We start from the raw sequence: 19,648 nt of genomic DNA on the forward strand, positions 1-19,648 counted from the left end.
CGCTAGGTGGAGGATTAGCCTATTGAGCCGCGGTGCCAGCCCCCATGAGCATTTTTGAAAATGTGCTGACTTAGACTTGTGGTTCTTCCTGGCCTTTGGTGTATATACAACCTCATCCAGATATTGGTAAAGTAAGTAGATTGGTGGTAGTTTTACAAGACTCATGTCATTTTTAGGTTGATTCTAGCATTGATCTAGTATTTGTCCCACAGTTTCCGTTCATTGTTTCCTTGGGCTTAAGTCAGGCAAGACTAAAGCTCCCCCTGGTTAATGGATTCTTGCTGTGAGTGCAGCACACGTGGCCATCAATAATGGCTCCCTATTGGAAGTTTCAGAGAAATCATCATTTTCTTCCCTGACAATGTGATTGCGTAAGCAGCGTTGCTTGTGAGTTCTGGAGTGGGGGTGTGGGCAGAGCTGTGGAGGATCTGAAGCTGAGTAATGGTGGGCTCTCCATAAGGAATTTGCAGTCTGATTGTCAATGTAAGAGCTTCGGCGCAGATTTTTTTATTTTAATAAAAACTTTATTTTTTTTTTTTATATTTGAAAGAGTTACACAGAGAGCAAGAGAACCAGCGTCCACTGGTTCACTCCCCAACTGGCCGCAAAGGCTGGAACTGTGCCCATCCGAAGCCAGGAGCCTGGAGCTTCTTCTGGGTCTCCCATGTGGGTGCAGGGTCCCAAAGACTTGGGCCATCTTCTACTGCTTTCCTAGGCCATAGCAAAGAGCTGAATTGGAAGTGGAGCAGCCAGGACTCAGACTGGTGCCCGTATGGGATGCCTGCACTGCAGGTGACAGCTTTACCTGCTATGCTACAGCGCTGGCCCCAACAAAGACTTGATAATACTTTTCTTATCTTGAAATTAAATTCTTAGGTGATATAATCTATCAACACATAATATTTTAAAAATCAGTGTAATTTCCTTACTATGATACAAAGGAGAAACAAAAAGGGAAGTAACTTACAATAAATAATATGCATTTCAAAATATTAATAAATGCTTAGGAAAAACACATTGAAGGGCCAGCACTGTGGTGTAGTGGGTAAAGCCTCTGCCTGCAGTGCTGGCCTCCTGTGTGGGCACCCCACTTCCAATCCAGCTCTCTGCTGTGACCTGGGAGGGTAGTGGAAGATGGCCCGAGTGCTTGGGTCCCTGCACCCACGTGGGAGACCCAGAAGAGGCTCGAGGCTCCTGGTTCCTGGCTTCAGATTGGCCCAGCTCCAGCTGTTACAGCCATCTGGCGAGTGAGCCAGCGGATGGAAGATGTCTGTTTCTCTCTGCCTCTGCCTCTCTGTAACTCTGTCTTTCAAATAAATAAATCTTTAAAAAAAAAAGAGTTTATTTAAAAAACCATATTGAGATAACTGGGTGTGTCGAGTCTACTTAATGTGGAATCATTATGAATGTGAAGACGGAAATGTGGATGGGACAGATCTGGTATATTGGTGCACTCAGACACCCGGAGTGTCATTGTCATAGACACCATTTTATTTACAAAACAAACCGTTCCTTCTTCCAAATGATTCAAAATCTTGGGCTTTTTATTCTTTTTTTATTAAGTTTTATGAATGTCTGCCATGTCACAGATGGCATAGTATGTGGATCAAATCTTTATAACTTTTTATTTAGAAATAATTTAAAACTTACAAAATATTGCAAAGAGCTCTTCTCTGTCCTTTATTCACTATTACTATTTTGATGCATATTTTTGTTTCTCTGTATATATATACACACACACATACATGCATACACAGTTGCATGTACATTTTTTAAATACCATTTGAGAGTTTGCTGCATACATTCTAGATTTTTCTGCTGAATATATCAGAGTACATTATCTGAGGTAATGGAATTCTCTTATTTGTTTAACCTTAGCAAAGTTACTAACTTTAGTGGTTTTAACATTAACGTAGTACTTACAAAACTCAGTTATTTATAACCTGTTTTGTCAGTTAAGCCAATAATGTCCTTTGAAGCATTTTTCCTTCTCCAATACAAGATTCAGCCAGTATCATAGTACATTTAGTTGTCATTGTCTCTTTAATGTCTACTATAGTTTGATCATCATTGGGGTCTGCAGTCCATGCAGGCCTTTAATCTCCAAGATCATAAGTTAATGGTATGGGAGGGTGGAGACTTGAAGGAGTTACGGTGTGTAGGAGGTAGGCCTGCGTGTAGGTGGAGGGTCCTGCAATCACTGGAGGTGTGTCTTTGGGAGGCAGTTCCTGTGAGAGGTTGATTAGGTAAGCCTGAGTTAGGCCTAGCCACTCCCTGTCTGCTTCCAGGCCCGAAAAGTGATCCTTCAGTGTACAGCTCTGCCAAGGTCATCCTCTGCTGCACCAGATGGCTGAACTAATGGGCTCGCCCAGTCTAGGACTGAACCTCCCGAACCTTGAACCAAAATAAACCACCACCTTTGAGTAGCTTGGCTTAGTTTATAGTTACCACAACTAAGTACCTGACTACTACAGTATCCTTTAATCTGAAATAATTTCGTATTTGTTGTTTCTTAGGACAATATCATTTTTTTTTTTTTTTTCAAGAATCCAGTCTCTTTTTTCTTAACTTTATGTACTTTGAGAGACAGAGATCTCATTTTCTGGTTTACTGCCCAGAGGCCTACAACAGCCAGGACTGGGCCAGGTAGCAACTCAACCCAGGTCTCCCACATAGGTGTACGTGAGACGTTGCTTCTTTCTCCCAGGTCTACATTAGCAAGATGTTGGAGTCCAGAGCTGGGCACTGAACCCAAGTTCTATAACATGGAATGTGGGTGCCCTAACTGATGGGCTAAATGCCTAACCACCACCACCCCACACCATCTCTCTCTCTCTCTCTCTCTCTTTTTAATAGAATATTCCTCTTTCTGAGTGTGTGTGCTGTTTCTTATGAATACATTCAACTTATGCTTCTTCGGCCAGAATACTCATAATTCTCGGATACTTTGTGTTCCTGTCTGTCGCTCCCCCTCTTCGTGGAGGAACGACACAGGACCCTGCGCTGTTCTTTTGTCTGCTCGGCCCTCCCCGGGTTTGCTGCTGGTTCTTCCCGGGTTGGCTACCGTCCCTTCCACCTCCGTGGAAGGGCGGTTCCCCCTAGCCACTTTCCCCACTTCCGCGGGGGAGCAGCATACCGCCGGCCGGCTCTCTCGGGGGCTGCACAGGTGTTCCTTCAGATAGATGTTCCCCTTAGATGTTCCTGGTGCATGTTGTCTCTCTCCTCCTTTATAGTCCTCTTCCACCAATCCCAACTCTGCTACCCACACGCCAAGTACGCTGCTCTCCTCCAATCAGGAGCAGGTCCTACAGTTTATTGGTTGAACTGGAGGCAGCTGTGTAGAAGCGGGTTCTCCCTTCTCAGCGCCATATTGTGGGAGAGCAGATGCATAGAATGTCTTAATTCCAGTAACTTAGTCTAGTCCGAGTTGCTCCCCACACCTGTCAGAGTATGGTATTAGATACACCTGTTAGTCATTTGCCGTCACTGCTAACGTCAGCTGTGATCCCCTCGTCAGATGTGTCTGGTTTTTCCATGTGGAGTTAGGGTTTTCTCCCTTCTGACTAATGGCCCGTCTGTGGGGAGACACATTCATGCAATGCAAAGGTCTCTCCTTAGATTTGTATTCCTTCATGCTTTGAGCCTGAATCAGGTTTTACTGGGGTGGTTGCAGTTTTCAAATCCAACAGTCTGTCCACATTTACCAGTTAACACTCAGTATTGCATTCAGAGCAAGAGCCCTTCCTTTCTCATTTGTTTATTGTATTACAGTATATTTAAATCTCATCAATTTATGGCCTTAAAATTGTTTTAATTTACTTTTTAGAAGTTTATTTCAAAGTCTGAGTGAGAGATAAAAGTTCATTTCAAAGTCTGAGTGAGAGATAAATCTTCCATCTACTGGTTCAATCCCCAAATGTAGCCGGTAGCCAGAACTGAGCAGGCTGAAGCCGGGGACCAGGACCTCCATTCAGGGGTCCCATGTGGGTGACAGACTCAAGCACTTGAGCCCTCACCTGCTGCCTACCAGGGTGCTCATCAGCAGGCAGCTGGATCAGAAGCAGGGGCAGGCCTCCATCCCAGACAGTCTAACATAGGATGCAAGTATCCGGAGTGGTGGCTTGACCCACTGTGCCACAATGCCCACCCCCTTTCATTTATTTTCATTTGAAAGGCAGAGAGAGAGAGAGAGACAGGGACTTGCCTTCTGCTGGCTCACTTTCTGAATGCCCACGACGCTGGGACTAGGCCTGGCCGACATCAGGAACGGGGACTCGGTGTGGTTCTCCAGCAGGGGCCGCAGGGACCCCCCTACTTTAGCCATCTGCCTGCTTCCTTCCAGGATGCGCGTTAGCGGGAAGCTGGAGTTGTGAATGCAGCAGGGCCTCATAGCCAGGCATTCTAGTAAGAGATGCAGGTGTCCGGGCAGAGTCAGAAATGCTAGGCCGAATGCCCACTCCCGGTTTTTTTAAATGATTCACTACTATGCTTAATTATTGTGGTGTTCCAGTTGTCCCAGTTTGGCTAGTAGAAGCCTCTTCAGAATGCTGGCTTCCACTCTCTCCTCCTCTCTCATAGCTTACATGAGATTTTCTCACATAGCAAAGTATTGCAGCCTCATCTTGTACCTTTCCCGCCCTAGCCCTGGAATCAACCATTTCTTTGAGGACCTCTAATTCCTCGTAGTGAGGAATGGCCTTGGAAACCAAGATCTGGGCAGTAAGTGCCCTTTTGCTACTATGGTATTTTTGCTTTGTGGTCCATGTAGTGGACAGAGCTGCAAAACATACGAACCCACATACACATAAACATACACACAGTGAGGGCGTGGTTAACACGGCCTCATGCGACACTGGAGTGGCAGTGTTCAGTGCCTGACTCTGGCTCCTGACGCCAGCTTCCCGAGAGTGCAGGCCCTGGGAGGCAGCAGTGGTGGCTCCAGTAGCTGGGTTTCTGCCACCCACATGAGAGACCCGGGTTGCATTCTCCACTCTGGGCTCTACCTGGGCCCTGGCAGCTGCTGGCATTTGGAAAGCAAACCAGCAGATGGGAGCTGTTAAAAAAACAAAACCCCACATGTGTGTCTATACAGGTATGTGTTCCAGAAACAATGAGTTCATGCCAGCAACACCAGTTTATCTCCAGAGGTCTTCCTTGCTCTCCTCTATTCCGTATTTGCCACCCAATAGAGACAGGGCTTTGCTGTGGGGGACAGTCAGCATGGGAGGTCACCCAGCTTCCCTGTCTTCTACTCATTGAGTGCCAGTACTGCCTCCAGTCACTGTGACAGGGCCAGTAGTACTTGTTTGGGGAACCACCGTGCTAGCCGTGGCACCACAGGGCCGCAGATGGATAAGGCTTGTTCTGATGCGCCGTGTACGGATCAGAAGCAAACTGCTGTGAAATGGCGGACTCCAGGAGAGTGGACTCTGCACATCGTCCTAGGCTGGGAGGAAAGAAGAGGCGATGAGGGGTGAGGCTGCGCTGTTTGGAGTCGTCACCCAACTAGGGGAACTTGGCATGGGCACCTGAGTGAGAGAGGCCACCTGCCTAGTGATCTGCAGTGGGTTAATATCACGTGGGGTAATTGTCTACTTCCCGGCTTTGACTCATGTACTTGGAAAAGCAACACCAGCTGCCCTCCCCTGAAGGCTTGCCTGCCGCCGTGCATGCTGGGCCCTCTGCCTAGGCTGTGCTCTGTGTGTCCAGCTTCCCTGCCCGGCCAGCTGGAGTTTTCTTGCCCTCATTCCTCAGCACGTGTGCCTTCCCTGTCAGCCTGACCTGCTGCACTGAGGAAGCGGACGACTGGGTCACAGTGCCAACTCCGCAGCTTTCCAGGGTTGCTTGCCTTCCGTGAATCCGGGATGATAGTGCCCGCCATAAAGCAGGCATAAAACAGGTGGGGTGAAGGGCGCTGTTTTATTCTTTCTTTCTGTGTTATTTGAAAGGCAGAGTGAGAGAGAGCTCTCGCTTTCATCAGCTGGTTCTGCAGCCCAGAACTCAAGCTGGATCCCCGCCATGGGTGGCCGGGACCTGCTGCCTCCCAGGGTGTGCATTAGCAGGCGGCTGAACTGAGAGCAGAGGAGCTGGAGTTTAAGGAGGCACAGATATGCATGCGGCCACTCAAGATTGCACCCGCGTAAGGGTTTCGGAAGTCAAACTGCTTGGGAAAGACCTTTTGAGACATCACTTTTTTCTACTGTTCAACGGACAGTAATTCTGTTACCAGCGTCTCTCTCAAACATTCTTTTCGCTTTTACGTTCCCACCGCTTCCTTTAATTTTCATTTGAGCTAATTTTCATTTGAGCATTTGGGTTGGGCCATGGGCCCTGCACCCTGCTGTGTCTGGCAGCGCGCTGCGCGGACGCTGTTCCCAGAAGTCGACAGTAGATGGCAGTGTGACGCCTGCCGGACTTCGCCGCCGGGGCGGTGGGGGCGCGGGGAGCGTGCGCGCGCGCACGGGGCCGCGCGCCTCATGTGGAGCCCTGTGATTGGGCGCCAGGAGCAGGAGGGCTGTGAGGCGCTCGGAGCGGGCCCGCTGATTGGCGGAGCCAGGAGGGCCGATATGAGGCATTCGCTCGCCGGGTCCCCATTGGGAAGCGCGACGGCGGGGGGCGGTCCGCTGGGCGAGCGGGCGTGGCTTCTTCCGGCGTGCGTCGTCGCCTCCGCCCAGGTTGCGGCTTGGGGCGTTGTGGCCCTCGGAGTTGCGTGCGGTTCTTGGGAGTTCTCCGGGCTTTGCGCAGGGGCCTGTCGGGGAGGGCTGGAGTGAGGGTGGGTTATCGCTGCCGAGGCCTGGGTGCGTCCGCATCGCGGTCTCCCGGGTGCGCAGTACTTCCGGCCGGGGCCGCGGGCCCTGGTGTGCGTGGGCTGCGCGGTGCTGTGTACCTTTCCGCTCCGCGGCCGCCCTCCTTTAAGTGTGTGTGGTGTCGCGGTGTGATGCGCGTAACAGAAAGACTGTGTGCCTGAGTCTACGCGGAGCCAGCCTTCCTGGGGCCCGGGCTGGGACCGCGTTCGGCCTGTGGCTAAGGCGCGGCCCACAGCGCTGGGTGTGTGGCAGCCCGGCTCCTGCTCCGGGCTTCGCCTGGGGCCTGCCCTGCCATCCCAGCCACCAGATGCGCGGAGCCACGAAGACGGGCCTTTCACACCCAAAAGTAACCACTGTCCTGACTCCCAGCACCATAGGTTTGTGTTTTAAAGTGCTGCATATTGGAAAACGTAGACCCTAATTGAGAGAACAGTGTGAAAGAACACGCTTTGCCCATCACCCACCTTCAGCAGTCATCTGCTGACAGCCAATCTATCTCCTGTCATTCCCGTTCCCTCACATCAATCTTGTGGCTTATTTTGAGGCAAATCCCAGGCACCAAATCATTTCCCCATTAATATGTTGGTACATGCCTTTAAAATATAAGATTGCTTCTTAATCATTTAAATATGAAATATGCAGCTGGTGTTTACAAGTTCCTGATTCATAACATTTTTCAGCGGTTGGGTTGGAACAGGATCCAGATAAGGGGGGACCGGTACCGGAGGTTAACAGTGCCCGCCGTGTTTTGCTGCTTTGCACATAGTTTGGTAGAAACATCCAGGGGCGGAGTGTCTAGACCCGGGTACTGCCCTCTGCTGCAGCAATGGCCAGTTCCCGCCAGTGTCCTCATTCCTCACCCTCACCAGATTACTTTTCAGCAAATCCCAATTACCAGGGTATTTGCCTCTAAAAGGAATTTTAAATGCATAACAGTGTCATTGTCATATCTAAAAATTAGTTAATTCCTTGATATCACTAAACAGCCCATCAGTGTTCATATTTCCCAAATATAAACCTCTTTGTAGCTTGCAGTTAATGTATGTGTTGAAGAGAACAGCTCTTGGGTTTCCCACATTCTAGATACGCTGATCTCAAACCTACAGTCTTATTTAATGTGTTCCTCTACCTTCTCTCCTATACAACTGTATTTGGAAAATTGCTCGATCAGATTCAGGGTTTTTTCCCCTTTGGCACGAATAGGACAGGAAGCACCAGCATTTGGTTGTCCCTCTGCTGAAGGCCATTCGTGGTCATCCCTCAGGTCCACTGCTTCAGTAGGCGCCTCACATCACTGCGATTCCAGTTCTGTCATTCTTCCTCATGTATTACCTAGGGAGTTGTGAAATTCTTCATCAACAGTGGAGCTGTCCTGTGGTTCCGTTTCTGTAGAAACAATATCCTCCATAGGTGATCAGTGAAGGGTTGGTTTGCTTGTTAATGTCCTGTGGGTTCGTTGACTTAACCAGCTGAGACGTGTTCCTGCATCTCGCTTGTTCCTAGTGGAGGGCTGCTCTCTAGACCACACATGTCCTTGGGCCGCCTCCTGCAGGAGGAAGGTTTCAGAATGTGACCGTTTGTACTGGGCCGAGTGAAGTCTGAATTAAAGCGCTGTCTCTGGCACTCCCCCACGGGCTTGCAGATCTGGTGTGGTGAACAAGGTGATAGTTAGCAGCGTTAACCACTTGGCCGTGAGTGAGCTACAGACCCGGGTCCACAGTGAGTGCAGCTGGGAGAAGACTGCTGGGGAGCTGTAGGGTGCTGGTAGGAAGGCAGGCCTGGTGGGGGTGCCCCCGGGATCCACGAGAGGGTGTTTGCCTGAGTCACCCTCCCAGAGGTGACTGGAGGCTGAGCTGGGTTCCTGAGCTCCGCTGGCTCAGATGCTGTGTTTCTTACTGCTCAGTCTGCACGTAATCACAGGGTCAGGGCCACCTCGTGGCTTCTGGTACTGTTTGGCGTTCTGCGTTTTTGAGAGCTCCCTTCCTGAATGTGAAGAGCACTGTCCCGCTGACACACTTCATTTCAGGTGTGGCTCTTACGGACACTTCTCCCTTTATAGCCAAGATGGGTTCAGTTGTGAAGCTGTGAAGGCCTTTGGCTTGTTAATTCTTAACATCTTTTTTTAATTAATTTTTTAAATTTCTTTTATTTAATGAATGCATTTTTACACAGATACAACTTTAGGAATATAGTGGTTCTTTCCCCCATGGCCCCCACCCCACTCCCATCCCACCTCCCTCTGCCATCCCCTATCATTATGGATCATTTTTAATATGACTTTATATACAGAGGACCAACTCTATGCTAATCTTAGATTTCAGCAATTTGCCCCCATGCCCACACACAACATATAGAGTACAGTTTGGGGAGAGAATTTGCAGTTGATTCTTATTACAATCAGTAGGGACAGAGGTCCTACGTGGGGAGCAAGTACACAGTGACTACTGTTGTTCCTTTAACAATTAATGTGGGGAGCAACTGAGACTAGACCAAGTTACTGGAATTAAGACTTATTCTATGCATCTGCTCTCCCACAATATGGCGCTGAGAGAGACCAAACAACCTCTACACAGCTGCCTCTCGCCAATTTGATGAGCTGCAGGAGCTGATCCTGCTCCTGATTGGAGGAGAACAGCGTGCTTGGTGTGTGGGTAGCAGAGTTGGGATTGGTGGAAGAGGACTATAAAGGAGGAGAGAGACAACATGCACCAGGAACATCTAAGGGGAACATCTATCTGAAGGAACACCTGTGCAGCCCCCGAGAGAGCCGGCCGGCAGCGTGCCACTCCTCTGCGGAAGCTGGGAAAGTGGCAGGGGGTGCTGCCCCTCCACGGAGGTGGAGGGGCCGGCAGCCAACCCGGGAAGGACCAGCAGCAAACCCGGGAAGGGCCGAGCAGACAAAAGAACAGCGCAGGGTCTAGTGTCGTTCCTCCGTGAATGGGGGAGCGAAAAATTAACACCCTTTTTATGATGTCCGTGATCACCCGAGGCTCTTGTGAGCTGCCAGGGCTGTGGAGGCCTTTGTGACCATAGACTCCAGTCGGTATTTGGACACGACCATAAGCAAAGAGGATGCTCTCTCCCTTCAGAGACGAGTGTCTCCTCCTTTGATGACCCTTCCTTTCCTCTGAGGTCTCACAGAGATCATCCATGTAGGGTGTTTTTTGTCACAGGGTCTTGGCACTCCATGCCTGAGATGCTCTTGCAGGCCTTTCAGCCCAACCAGGAAGCCTTATGGGTTGATTCTGAGTTCAGAGTGTTACTTACTGCGAAAGTCATTCTAGGAGTCTGCTGCATGGACTGCTTCCCATGTTGGGCCTTCCTTCCTTTTTAATTCTATTATTTTTACCGGGTACTTGATGTTAATTATATTGTCCCTTTTAAACTTAGACCTGTTGCCTTTAACATTTAATATGATCATTGTAACAGTGAAGATGGTGTTTATACCACTGATTCTTATGGATTTGGAACCCCTATATGCTGAGCTCTCTATGTAACACAGAGTTAATTATATGTATTTTAAGGCAATTGGAAAAAGATCCCAGTCAAAAATTAGGGAATAAGAGATGGAGGAGGTCATCTAAAACTGTAAGCAGTATAGTTCTGCAACAGGCATATAGACTTACCTCTCAGGGTACAGCCTAAAATTCTTCACATCTTGCTATGAGGCCTGGAGGGGATTTTCTAAAGTCTGCTTCCTAACTTTTGTCAGATCCACATTGGCATCTCCATGGCGTCTGATTCATACATTCCGTTTCATACTTACCATCTGCTGGTGATTCTGGAGGTGGGGCTGGCTTGTGTCTGTCGCCCTTCATGTCCTAGCGTACTGAGCTTGCTTTTATATTTTTCTTATATTTAATCTGTTCATTGTGAAGCTTTGGGAACAGAGATGATTAGGACGTGTGGTGACTTGTATCTACATGGGTCCCTAGGTTCACTTTCAGTCCTTCTGTTACTTCCATGCGTGGTTATGCCATCTGCCCTTATTTTTCTTTTAAAATATAGGAAATACAGTTTCCAAGATCACTTCAAATAAGAGGGACAGTCCCAAGTGTGTCTCTCTATTATATAAGGTAGATAAGTATGTCTGTGTCTATGTTATATAAGGTAGGTAGATAAGTATGTCTGTCTCTGTGTTATAGAAGGTAGATAAGTGGGGCCGGTACTGTGGCGTAGTGGGTAAAGCCGCCGCCTGCAGTGCCGGCATCCCATGTGAGCGCCGGTTCGAATCCCAGCTGGTCCACTTCCTATCCAGCTCTCTGCTGTGGCCTGGGAAAGCAGTAGAAGATGGTCCAAGTCCTTGGGCCCCTGCACCCATGTGGGAGACCTGGAAGAAACTCCTGGCTCCTGGCTTCAGAATGGCGCAGCTTTGGCCGTTGCGGCCATCTGGGGAGTGAACTAGTGGATAGAAGACCTCTCTCCTCTCTCCTCCCCCCCACCCCCGCCTATATGTGTGACTCTGACTTTCAAATAAATAAATAATCTTTAATAAATTTTTATATTTAAAATCTTTAATAAATAATATTTTCAAATAAATAAACTTTAAAAAAGGTAGATAATTGTGTCTGTCTATATTATATAAGGTAGATAAGTGTGTCTTTTATAAGGTAGATAAATGTGTCTATATTATAAAAGGTAGATAAGTGTGTGTCATATAAGGTAGATAAGTGTGTCTATATTATATAAGGTAGATAAGTGTGTGTGTTATATACGGCAGATAAGTATGTGTTATAAGGTGGATAAATGTGTCTATTATATAAGGTAGATAAGTGTGTGTGTTATGTAAGGTAGATAAGTGTGTCTGTCTATATTATATAAGGTAGATAAGTGTGTGTTATAAGTTAGATAAATGTGTCTGTTATAGAAGGTAGGTAAGTGTGTCTGTGTCTGTGTTATAGAAGGTAGGTAAGTGTGTCTGTGTTACAGAAGGTAGATAAGTGTGTCTGTGTGTTAGAAGGTAGGTAAGTGTGTCTGTGTATCTGTTACAGAAGGTAGGTAAGTGTGTCTGTGTATCTGTTACAGAAGGTAGGTAAGTGTGTCTGTCTGTTACAGAAGGTAGGTAAGTGTGTCTGTCTCTGTGTTATAGAAGGTAGATAAGGTGCACAAATGGCTGTACGTCCAGAACCAGCTTAGTGTTGCCTGCCTGGGTCATTTTATAGCTACCTAGAAACCGTGAACAGCTGCAAGCGTTTCACACCTGAAGCTGCAGGCTTCAGTAGAGCACCCATCTTCCTTCCTCATCACAACTCTGGGCTGGGGACCACTGTCTTTTGTAAGAGTCTTCGTTTTCAGCACAGATTTTGTGATCATCAACAGGATTGCCGCTTTCTGTCTGAGAATGTTATGTATTGTGAGTTGTGTTATTTTGGTGCATATTGTGTGAAAATGATTTTCCTGGCAAGATAGAGAAGTGCTGCCTGCAGGTGATTTTACAGATTGGTCTGATGTATTCAGGCTGTCTTAGTCTTATTTTCTTAGCACACTGGTGGACAATGCTTACTTTGCTATTTCCTTTATTGGGTCTTTTGTTTCAAAGCTTCTGGAGACAGAGATGACAGTAACACTCCCAGTCTCTCAAAAAACTGCTCTTTGCCTTCAAGTCTGTTGTGTCTGGTGGGATACAGCTGTTTCACGTGTCTTTCAGCAACTGTTCACCTGGTATATTTCTCATCCATTGATTTACAACACTTCTGTGTCCTTGTGGTTTCTACAAGTAAAGCTAGATTTTGTATTTAGTCTCCTCTTCCCCTCCCACCCTATTTTGGATTAAGAATGTTTTTATTTTTTGCATTTTCCCCACTCTTAGTCTGGAAATTATATCCTTTATTTCTACTTTTTAAGGTATTGTTGCCCTTTAGCACCTGATGCACATATTTAACTTTCAAGGCTCCTCACACTGTCCTTCAGAATGCCTGGTTCTGCAGCAATCAGGTAACCTTGTGCTGGCATCTAATGTTCAAGTTTAAACACACGCATTATTGTAAATAGCCATTTTCCCATCAGAGTTAGTTGAATTGCTTTCCTCATTATTTCTAATGAGGAAAGTCTTTTTAAAGGATCATTTTGTTTCTTCCTAAAACATATCTTCTAAAAACTACCTTCTAAAAAGTTTCTTCTGGGGCTGGCACTGTGGCATAGCGGGTAAAGCCGCCGCCTGCAGTGCCGGCATCCCATATGGGGCGCTGGTTCTAGTCCCGGCTGCTCCACTTCCGATCCAGCTCTCTGCTATGGCCTGGGAAAACAGTGGAAGATGGTCCAAGTCCTTGGGCCCCTGTACCCACGAGGGAGACCTGGAAGAAGCTCCTGGCTTCAAATTGACGCAGCTCCGGCCGTTGCAGCCATCTGGGGAGTGAACTAGCAGATGGAAGACGCTCGCTCGCTCGCTCTCTCCCTCTCTTTGTGTAATTCTGATTTTCAAATAAATCTTTTTTAAAAATTCCTTCTGTAAGTATTTGTTGCTAATAATTTTTGGTTTTTGTCCAAAACGTCTTTATTTTTCCCTTAAAGGGTAGTTTTGCCAGATGTAGGAGTCTATGTTGATATTTACTCCCACCATTTGAACGTTTCCATCTGTGTTCTGTCTTCATCATTCCAATTGGAGTACAGTTGCTTTTGCTTTATAAGTAATTTCTCTCTTCGTTTTGGTGGCTTTTAAGACTCTTGTTTTTGGTTTAACAATGTTGAACTATGGTGTGGATTTAATTTTACTTGAGATTTTATGTCTCTTAAATCTGAAAACTTAGATTTTTTTTAAAAAAAAAGTTTATTTATTTATTTGAAAGTTACACAGAGAGAGAAGGAGAGGCAGAGACAGGTCTTCCATCCTCTAGTTCATTCCCCAGTTAACCGCAGTTGGCCGAAGCTGAGCCAGTCCGAGGCCAGGAGCCAAGAGCTTCTCCCACATGGGTGCAGGGGCCCAAGGAGTTGGGCCATCTTCCACTGCTTTCCCAGACCACAGCAGAGAGCTGGATCGGAAGTGGAGCAGCCGGGACTCAAGCCAGCACTGCAGGCGGCAGCTTTACCCGCTCGCCACAGTGCCAGCCCCGAAAACTTAGATTTTTAAAAAAGATTTATTTATTTGAAAAACAGAATTATCAGAGGTTAAGGAGAGAGAGATCAAGATCCTCCATCTGCTGATTCACTTTCCAAATGGCCAGAACAGCTAGAGCTGGGCCAGGCTGAAGCCAGGAGCTGTGAGCTCCTTCCAGATTTCCCGTGTGGGTGGCAGGGACCCAAGCACCTGTACCATGTGCTGCTTCCCAGGTGCATTAGCGGGACGCTGGAACAGATGCAGAGCTCGTGCTTGACCCCAAACACTGATACAGGGTGTGGGTGTCCCACGTGCCAGCCTAACCCGCTGTGCTACAGTGCTCTCTCCTCCCTTTTATTGATTCTAACAAGTTCTCTGCCATTAGTTCATCATATATTGCCCCTCCTTCATCCCTCTCGTGTTTATTAGCTCCCTTGGAAATAAAGTAAATGTGGTTTAGACCTTTCCGTGCCTCTCGTACTTCTCATTATCTGGCTTCGTGCCGTGTAAGTTCTCTCAGGTCTGCCTCTCAGTTCATTAGCTTTCACCTCACCTGCATCTAACCTGCTCTTTAACGTTCATCAGTCTCTAACAGCTTTGATGCATACAGGGGTGTGTGTGTGTGTGTGTGTGTGTCAGTGACATCAATGCATATAGGTGTGTGTGTGTCAGTGACATCACAGTCAGAAGACAAGGGTATCTGTTACCTCCAAAGTTTTCTCCTGCACCTGTGTGATTCTCGCCTCCTTCCTGCACCTACCCCCAAACTCCAGTGTGCCTGTTTTAGAATTCTAGCTGTAAAAATTCTCAGCTTCCTGAGTTTCAGGTCACACAGGAAGCGTGAATTCTGTCCCCAAATGGGCTTGCAGGCTGACGTCGTAGATCTCAGGGCACGGAGTCCTTGCGGTTTACTTTGTGGAGTGCCTTCTCTTCTAGTTGACTCTCCACTACAGGTGTCGGCCTGGGCGGCCTGGCTTCACCTCGGGATCTGAGCCAGCTGCTCACCTTACCAAGTCCCGCACGACTCATTCACAACAGAGCTCTGTGTTGCTGGAGGTCCCTGGGGGCCCTGGGGCCCGCCACCCTAACGACTCTTTCAGGCACTCCAGGTCTGTGCTCCCATCTTGCCCTTGACCTCCAGCAGTTATGTCTGCCTTTGTGAAAGCTCGGTCACATATTTGGAAAACCAAAAAGTTTAAATCTTTGATGTGGGCGTTTTCTTTTTATAGTAGGAAGAGCTCTAAGGGATAGATAGCCCGTCTTTTGCAGAAGTAGAATTCCTGTTTAACATCTTTTCTGAGGTTAGCAGCAACATCCCCTACTGACTTTGCCCTCCCTCCTGCTCCTTCTCAAGCATGACTGACCAACATTTGGTTGACAGTGCCAGAATCCTGGGGTGATTGTTTAAAACTGCATACCCTTGACCGCAAACCTACAGAATTCGAATCTCCCTCTGGGGGTAAGGCCCGGGGGGGTTCACTTTGCATCAGCCCTGTCTGTGGGCCCTTACGCCCACTCCTGGCGTAGTGCAGGGTCCTCAGGGAACCCTTTATGTCCTGAGCTCATCAGTGGTATTGTGGGTACCGGGCTGCTCTGCCTTTCCTCCTCTGCACAGACTTCCACGTTCTCTGTACAACTTTAACTTCTGTTCCATCCGAATGCCGGTTTCACAGCCGTTTGCCCAGGTGGTCTCTGCTGTCTGCAGCCATCAGGTGTTGTATGTTCCCAAGGAGCTGGGTGACATTTTCTGGGTCACGACGCTCTGTGGGCCACTCCCTGCAACACGAGGTGTGGCTGTGACTGTGAAAGCTCGGGTCCAGGAGCCTGTGGCACTGGTCCTGTGCAGGCCGCAGCTGGCCCAGCTTCCCCAGCTGGCCCGCCCTCCGCAGTTTTCTGCCTCATCCATCACACCGGTGCTGCGATGTCACGTAGAGTGTTTAGCGGCGGATCTTTCCCGCTCGCCGTCTGCGAATGTTCTTCATCAGATGCTGGCTTGGCAGCTGTTGCTTTATTGGAGGCCGCGGGCTGATTTCCCTTGACTGGAGACATCTTGGTGTGGAGTGCTCAGGGCGAATCACGAGTTAGCCCATTTACAGCAGTGATCAGTGAGGCCAGCTCAGTCCACCGTCTGCTAATGCATTGTCTGTGATTTGAAACCCACGAGGAAACTGGGTCTGGGGACTGTCTTCATGGACATGCCATGCTTCTTTGGGTTGAAGTACACATTTTGAGGAAATAGAGGCAATTCCTTATATTGCCTGGCATCTCGATACCAAGATTTGGTATCATGAGAGAACTGGTTAATATCCATTCTGTGGGCAAGCAGATTTAACTGTGAATCTGCGTCAGTGTGAAAGGGTTTTAAAAACATCTTGCTTGGTTGGTTTTTTAGCATCCTTCAGTCACTTGTTTGCAGTCCCATTCAGTCATAAGAAAAGCTCTTTGTTTATATATAGTATCAGGTTTTAGGGGTCCTGCAAAGTTGTTTTTCCCTCCCAGCTACTGAGTCATTGAGATCATCCTCCCCGGGGAAAGAAGAGGAAACAAAGGGTTAAATGCCCAGAGGAGGTCTTCAACAAGTGCTTGCTTATTGGTTATCTCAGTGTCTCCTTATAACTTGATACTGATTTCTTCCACCAGCGGCTTATGACAAAAAATCTTGTAAATCCAGTCACCCCTCCTTTCTTTCGATGGTTACCGAGTTTCCTTCTGGGAACTCTTCTAGGAACTGAGACTATATCCATGAATTCATTCCTTGCCTTCATGAATTTTATTTTTATAATCAAGAGAGAGAACAAACAAAACCTGAGACTAGATTATGTAGGCATGTGTAGACCCTACAAAATATACTTGGATTTCATTCTAAACAGGAAGCTGTTGGCTGGTTGAGAAAAGGGAGTGGCAGGACTTGATGTCTTTTAGAAGGTTCACTCTGGCAGGCATTTGGTGCTGCAGTTATGTCCCACAGCGGAGTGTCTGGTTCCAGTCCTGGCTCCTCCACTTCCATCCGGCTTCCTAGGAGGCAGCAGCGATAGCTCAAGTACTTGGATTGAGTTTTGGGGCTTTGGTGTGGCCTAGCTCCAGCTGTTGCAGGCATCTGGAGAGTGAACCAGTGGATGGGAGTTCTTTCACTGCCTTTCAAACGAAGTGCAAGTAAATTTTTTAAAATTTTAAATAAACATTAAAGATTCATTCAGACTTCTGAGTTAGAATTAGATTGTCCGAGGTGGAAGCAATAATTAAAGCAAGGTCGGAGGTGAGAAAGATTGGTGGCTTAGCAGTGGTGGTAATGAAAAAAGGATGTACTTACATTTCAAGACTGAAGCCTGTAGGAGTTGCTGACAAGTTGGTTATAGAGTGTGAAAAAGAACGGGGTCAAGGATGAAGGCAGCATTTTGTCCTGGATGTGCTGGCCATCGCATGGCCATTTGCTGAGATGGGCAGAGGCCCAGAGTGGAAGCTTGAGGACTGGATAATGTTAAGTCACCCGAATGGAGATGTGACCGGTGCTGTGGGAAACACAAGTCTGGAGTTCAAAGCTGAAGTCGGGGTGGCTGTGTACTCATAGGTGTGGAGCCAGCAATCTGTAGATGATGATGAAAGCTGTGGAAGAGAACAAAGTCACCCAGGGCCGGAGCGCAGAAGGCTCCCCTGTATTTAGGTGACTCTGAAGTCAGGAAGAGGGAGGTCAGCTGGTAAAGCTGCTGCCTGCGGTGCTGGATCCCATATGGGCACTGGTGCCGGTCCTGGCTGCTCTACTTCAATCCAGTTCCCTGCTAATGTGCTTGGGTAAACAGTTGGAAGGTGGCCCAAGTGCTTCACCCCCTCAACCATGTGGGAGACCCAGAAGAAGCTCCTGGCTTGAGCCTGGCCCAGCCCTGGCTGTTGTGGTCATTTGGGGAATGAACCAGAGGATGGAAGATCTCTCTCTCATATATATATGTGTGTGTGTGTGTGTGTGTGTTATCTTGAAAAGAGGGCGGGAAGAGGAGGGACCTAAGAAAGGGAGCTAGAAGACGGCATGAAGGACCGTGTGGTCAGTTACGTTAAGTGCAGTGAGAAGTAAGGTGAGCTGAAGAACCAACTACCAGATCTAATGGTGTGGCGGTGTCACTGGGGTCAGTACAGTGGTAAAAATGAAAATCTGTTGAGCCTGAGTTGCAGAGTGGGAGCTAAGGAAGTAGGAGCCCTTGAATCAGAGGCGATTCTTTGGAGGAGTCCTGTTGCTAAAGCCAGAGAGAAGAGAAGAAACAGCTGTAGGCGATATGAGACCAAGGGAGAGTTTCTGTGAGTTTAATGCCAGTGATCCTTTGTAAGTGAATTGAAGGCAGATGTGTGGGCACAAATGCTGGGGTTCAGCATACTTGGTGCTTGGAGGACGAACTTCTCTTCTGATTGTGAGGGTGTGAGTGAGGCGAGAAGGGGAAAGAGCAGATTGGAAATATGGGAAGCAATGCAAGATGTAAAGTAAACATTTTGGAGAGCATGTTTGCCAAAGGTTTCAAATCTTTTTCTAGTCTAGATTGAAGTGTAACCTCAAAAATACCAAGTATTCCTGTGGCTATTCTGCTGAAAGTTATAGTTTATACCAAAAATCACTGAAAAAACGCCAGAGTGCTTCTCTGATTTGTTCAGGGAAATATAAAAGTTGCTGGATTTCAGTTTTTGCATAGCTAATTAATATATTTCAGATTGTATAGGGAATGATTGTGAAGCAATGTGGATCCACCTGCTGATTTCTTCTCCTGGAGTGTGTCAGAAATAACGCTTGCTTGTGTCTCCTTCTAGAGATATTTTATTGATCTGTTGTTTAAAAGCCAAATGTATACCATGACTTTTTCAAATAATCCTTACTCCTATTAAATAGTTTTAAGCTATTGCTATTACTATATTCCCTTATTCTCTGTAGTTTATATAAATACAATTTCTGAAAAAGAGCAGGAAAGAGCATCTGTGTTAATACTGACTTCATGATTTTGGCAGCCATCCTGCAGTTCTGCGTTTTAGGTTTTTCTGAGACTTGTGTTTATTTAACAAGGTTCTTTTTCCTTCTTTGTCTTCACAGCTGATCTTGCATCGTTGATGGATAACACATATGAGAGAAAGTTGCCTGTGAGTTCTTTAACAATATCACGGGTAAGTACATTTAAACATATGTATTTTCAAAGAAGAAGCAGGAAGAAAGCACTTCCTATAGATGAGGCTGTGTAAATAAAGAATGTCCTTCGTAGGAAACATTTTTCTAGAGTATGGTATGTTTTTGTAGCTACTCCTCATAGATATTTTATGGTGTAGCAGCAGATTTCTTTGGCTGAAATAAGATGTAATGAGTTTGCCAGACTTCAGTGTGTTTATTATTGATCTTGTGGTAAGTACTGTCGTACAGCTGATTTGTTTCTCATTTTTCTAGGATATAATCTGCTGTATGATACCGTGATTTTTGTTAATAAAACTCTTCAAGGCAGTATTTACCTGGTAGTATTACTAGTGGTTTGGGTACTTGAGAAACGCTGTAGAAGAGTGGGTATTAATTTTAGACTGTAAAGCAGTGCAAGGAAGAGTAAAGTTGGTTTGACAGGAATGGTAATTGATAGTAACCGCTGTGGAGCACCTTCTGTGCCTCTTAGTTTATTTGAAAAGCAGAGAGAGAGAGAGAGTCTCCATCTGCTGGTTCACTCCCCAAATGTCTACAACAGCCAGGACTCGGCCAGGCCAAAGCCAGGAGCCTGGAACTAAATCCAAATCTCCCACATGGGTGGCAGGGACCCAAGTACTTGAGCCATCACCTGCGTTCCAGGGTGCCCATCAG

General features: G+C 47.1%; 1 protein-coding gene across 14 annotated transcripts in view; it reads left to right on the top strand.

Moving 5' to 3' along the window:
- MRPS27 (mitochondrial ribosomal protein S27) overlaps positions 1–19,648 on the top strand; it is a 102,069-nt gene that overhangs the window by 9,409 nt on the left and 73,012 nt on the right. For 8 of the 14 annotated variants that reach the window (XM_051833253.3, XM_089312576.1, XM_002721108.6 and 5 more), the window contains one exon: positions 18,905–18,975. In XM_051833253.3, the coding sequence (XP_051689213.3) occupies positions 18,905–18,975 (71 nt within the window). Of the gene's footprint in view, positions 1–5,648; positions 5,900–6,630; positions 7,184–18,904; positions 18,976–19,648 lie in introns of those variants that run through there. The other 6 variants (XM_070056565.2, XM_051833256.3, XM_089312577.1 and 3 more) reach the window with 6 other exon arrangements.

The sequence above is a fragment of the Oryctolagus cuniculus genome, chromosome 14, assembly GCF_051225735.1.
Source record: "Oryctolagus cuniculus isolate XC-2025 breed Fujian yellow rabbit chromosome 14, ASM5122573v1, whole genome shotgun sequence".
In the NCBI taxonomy this organism is placed as follows: domain Eukaryota; kingdom Metazoa; phylum Chordata; class Mammalia; order Lagomorpha; family Leporidae; genus Oryctolagus; species Oryctolagus cuniculus.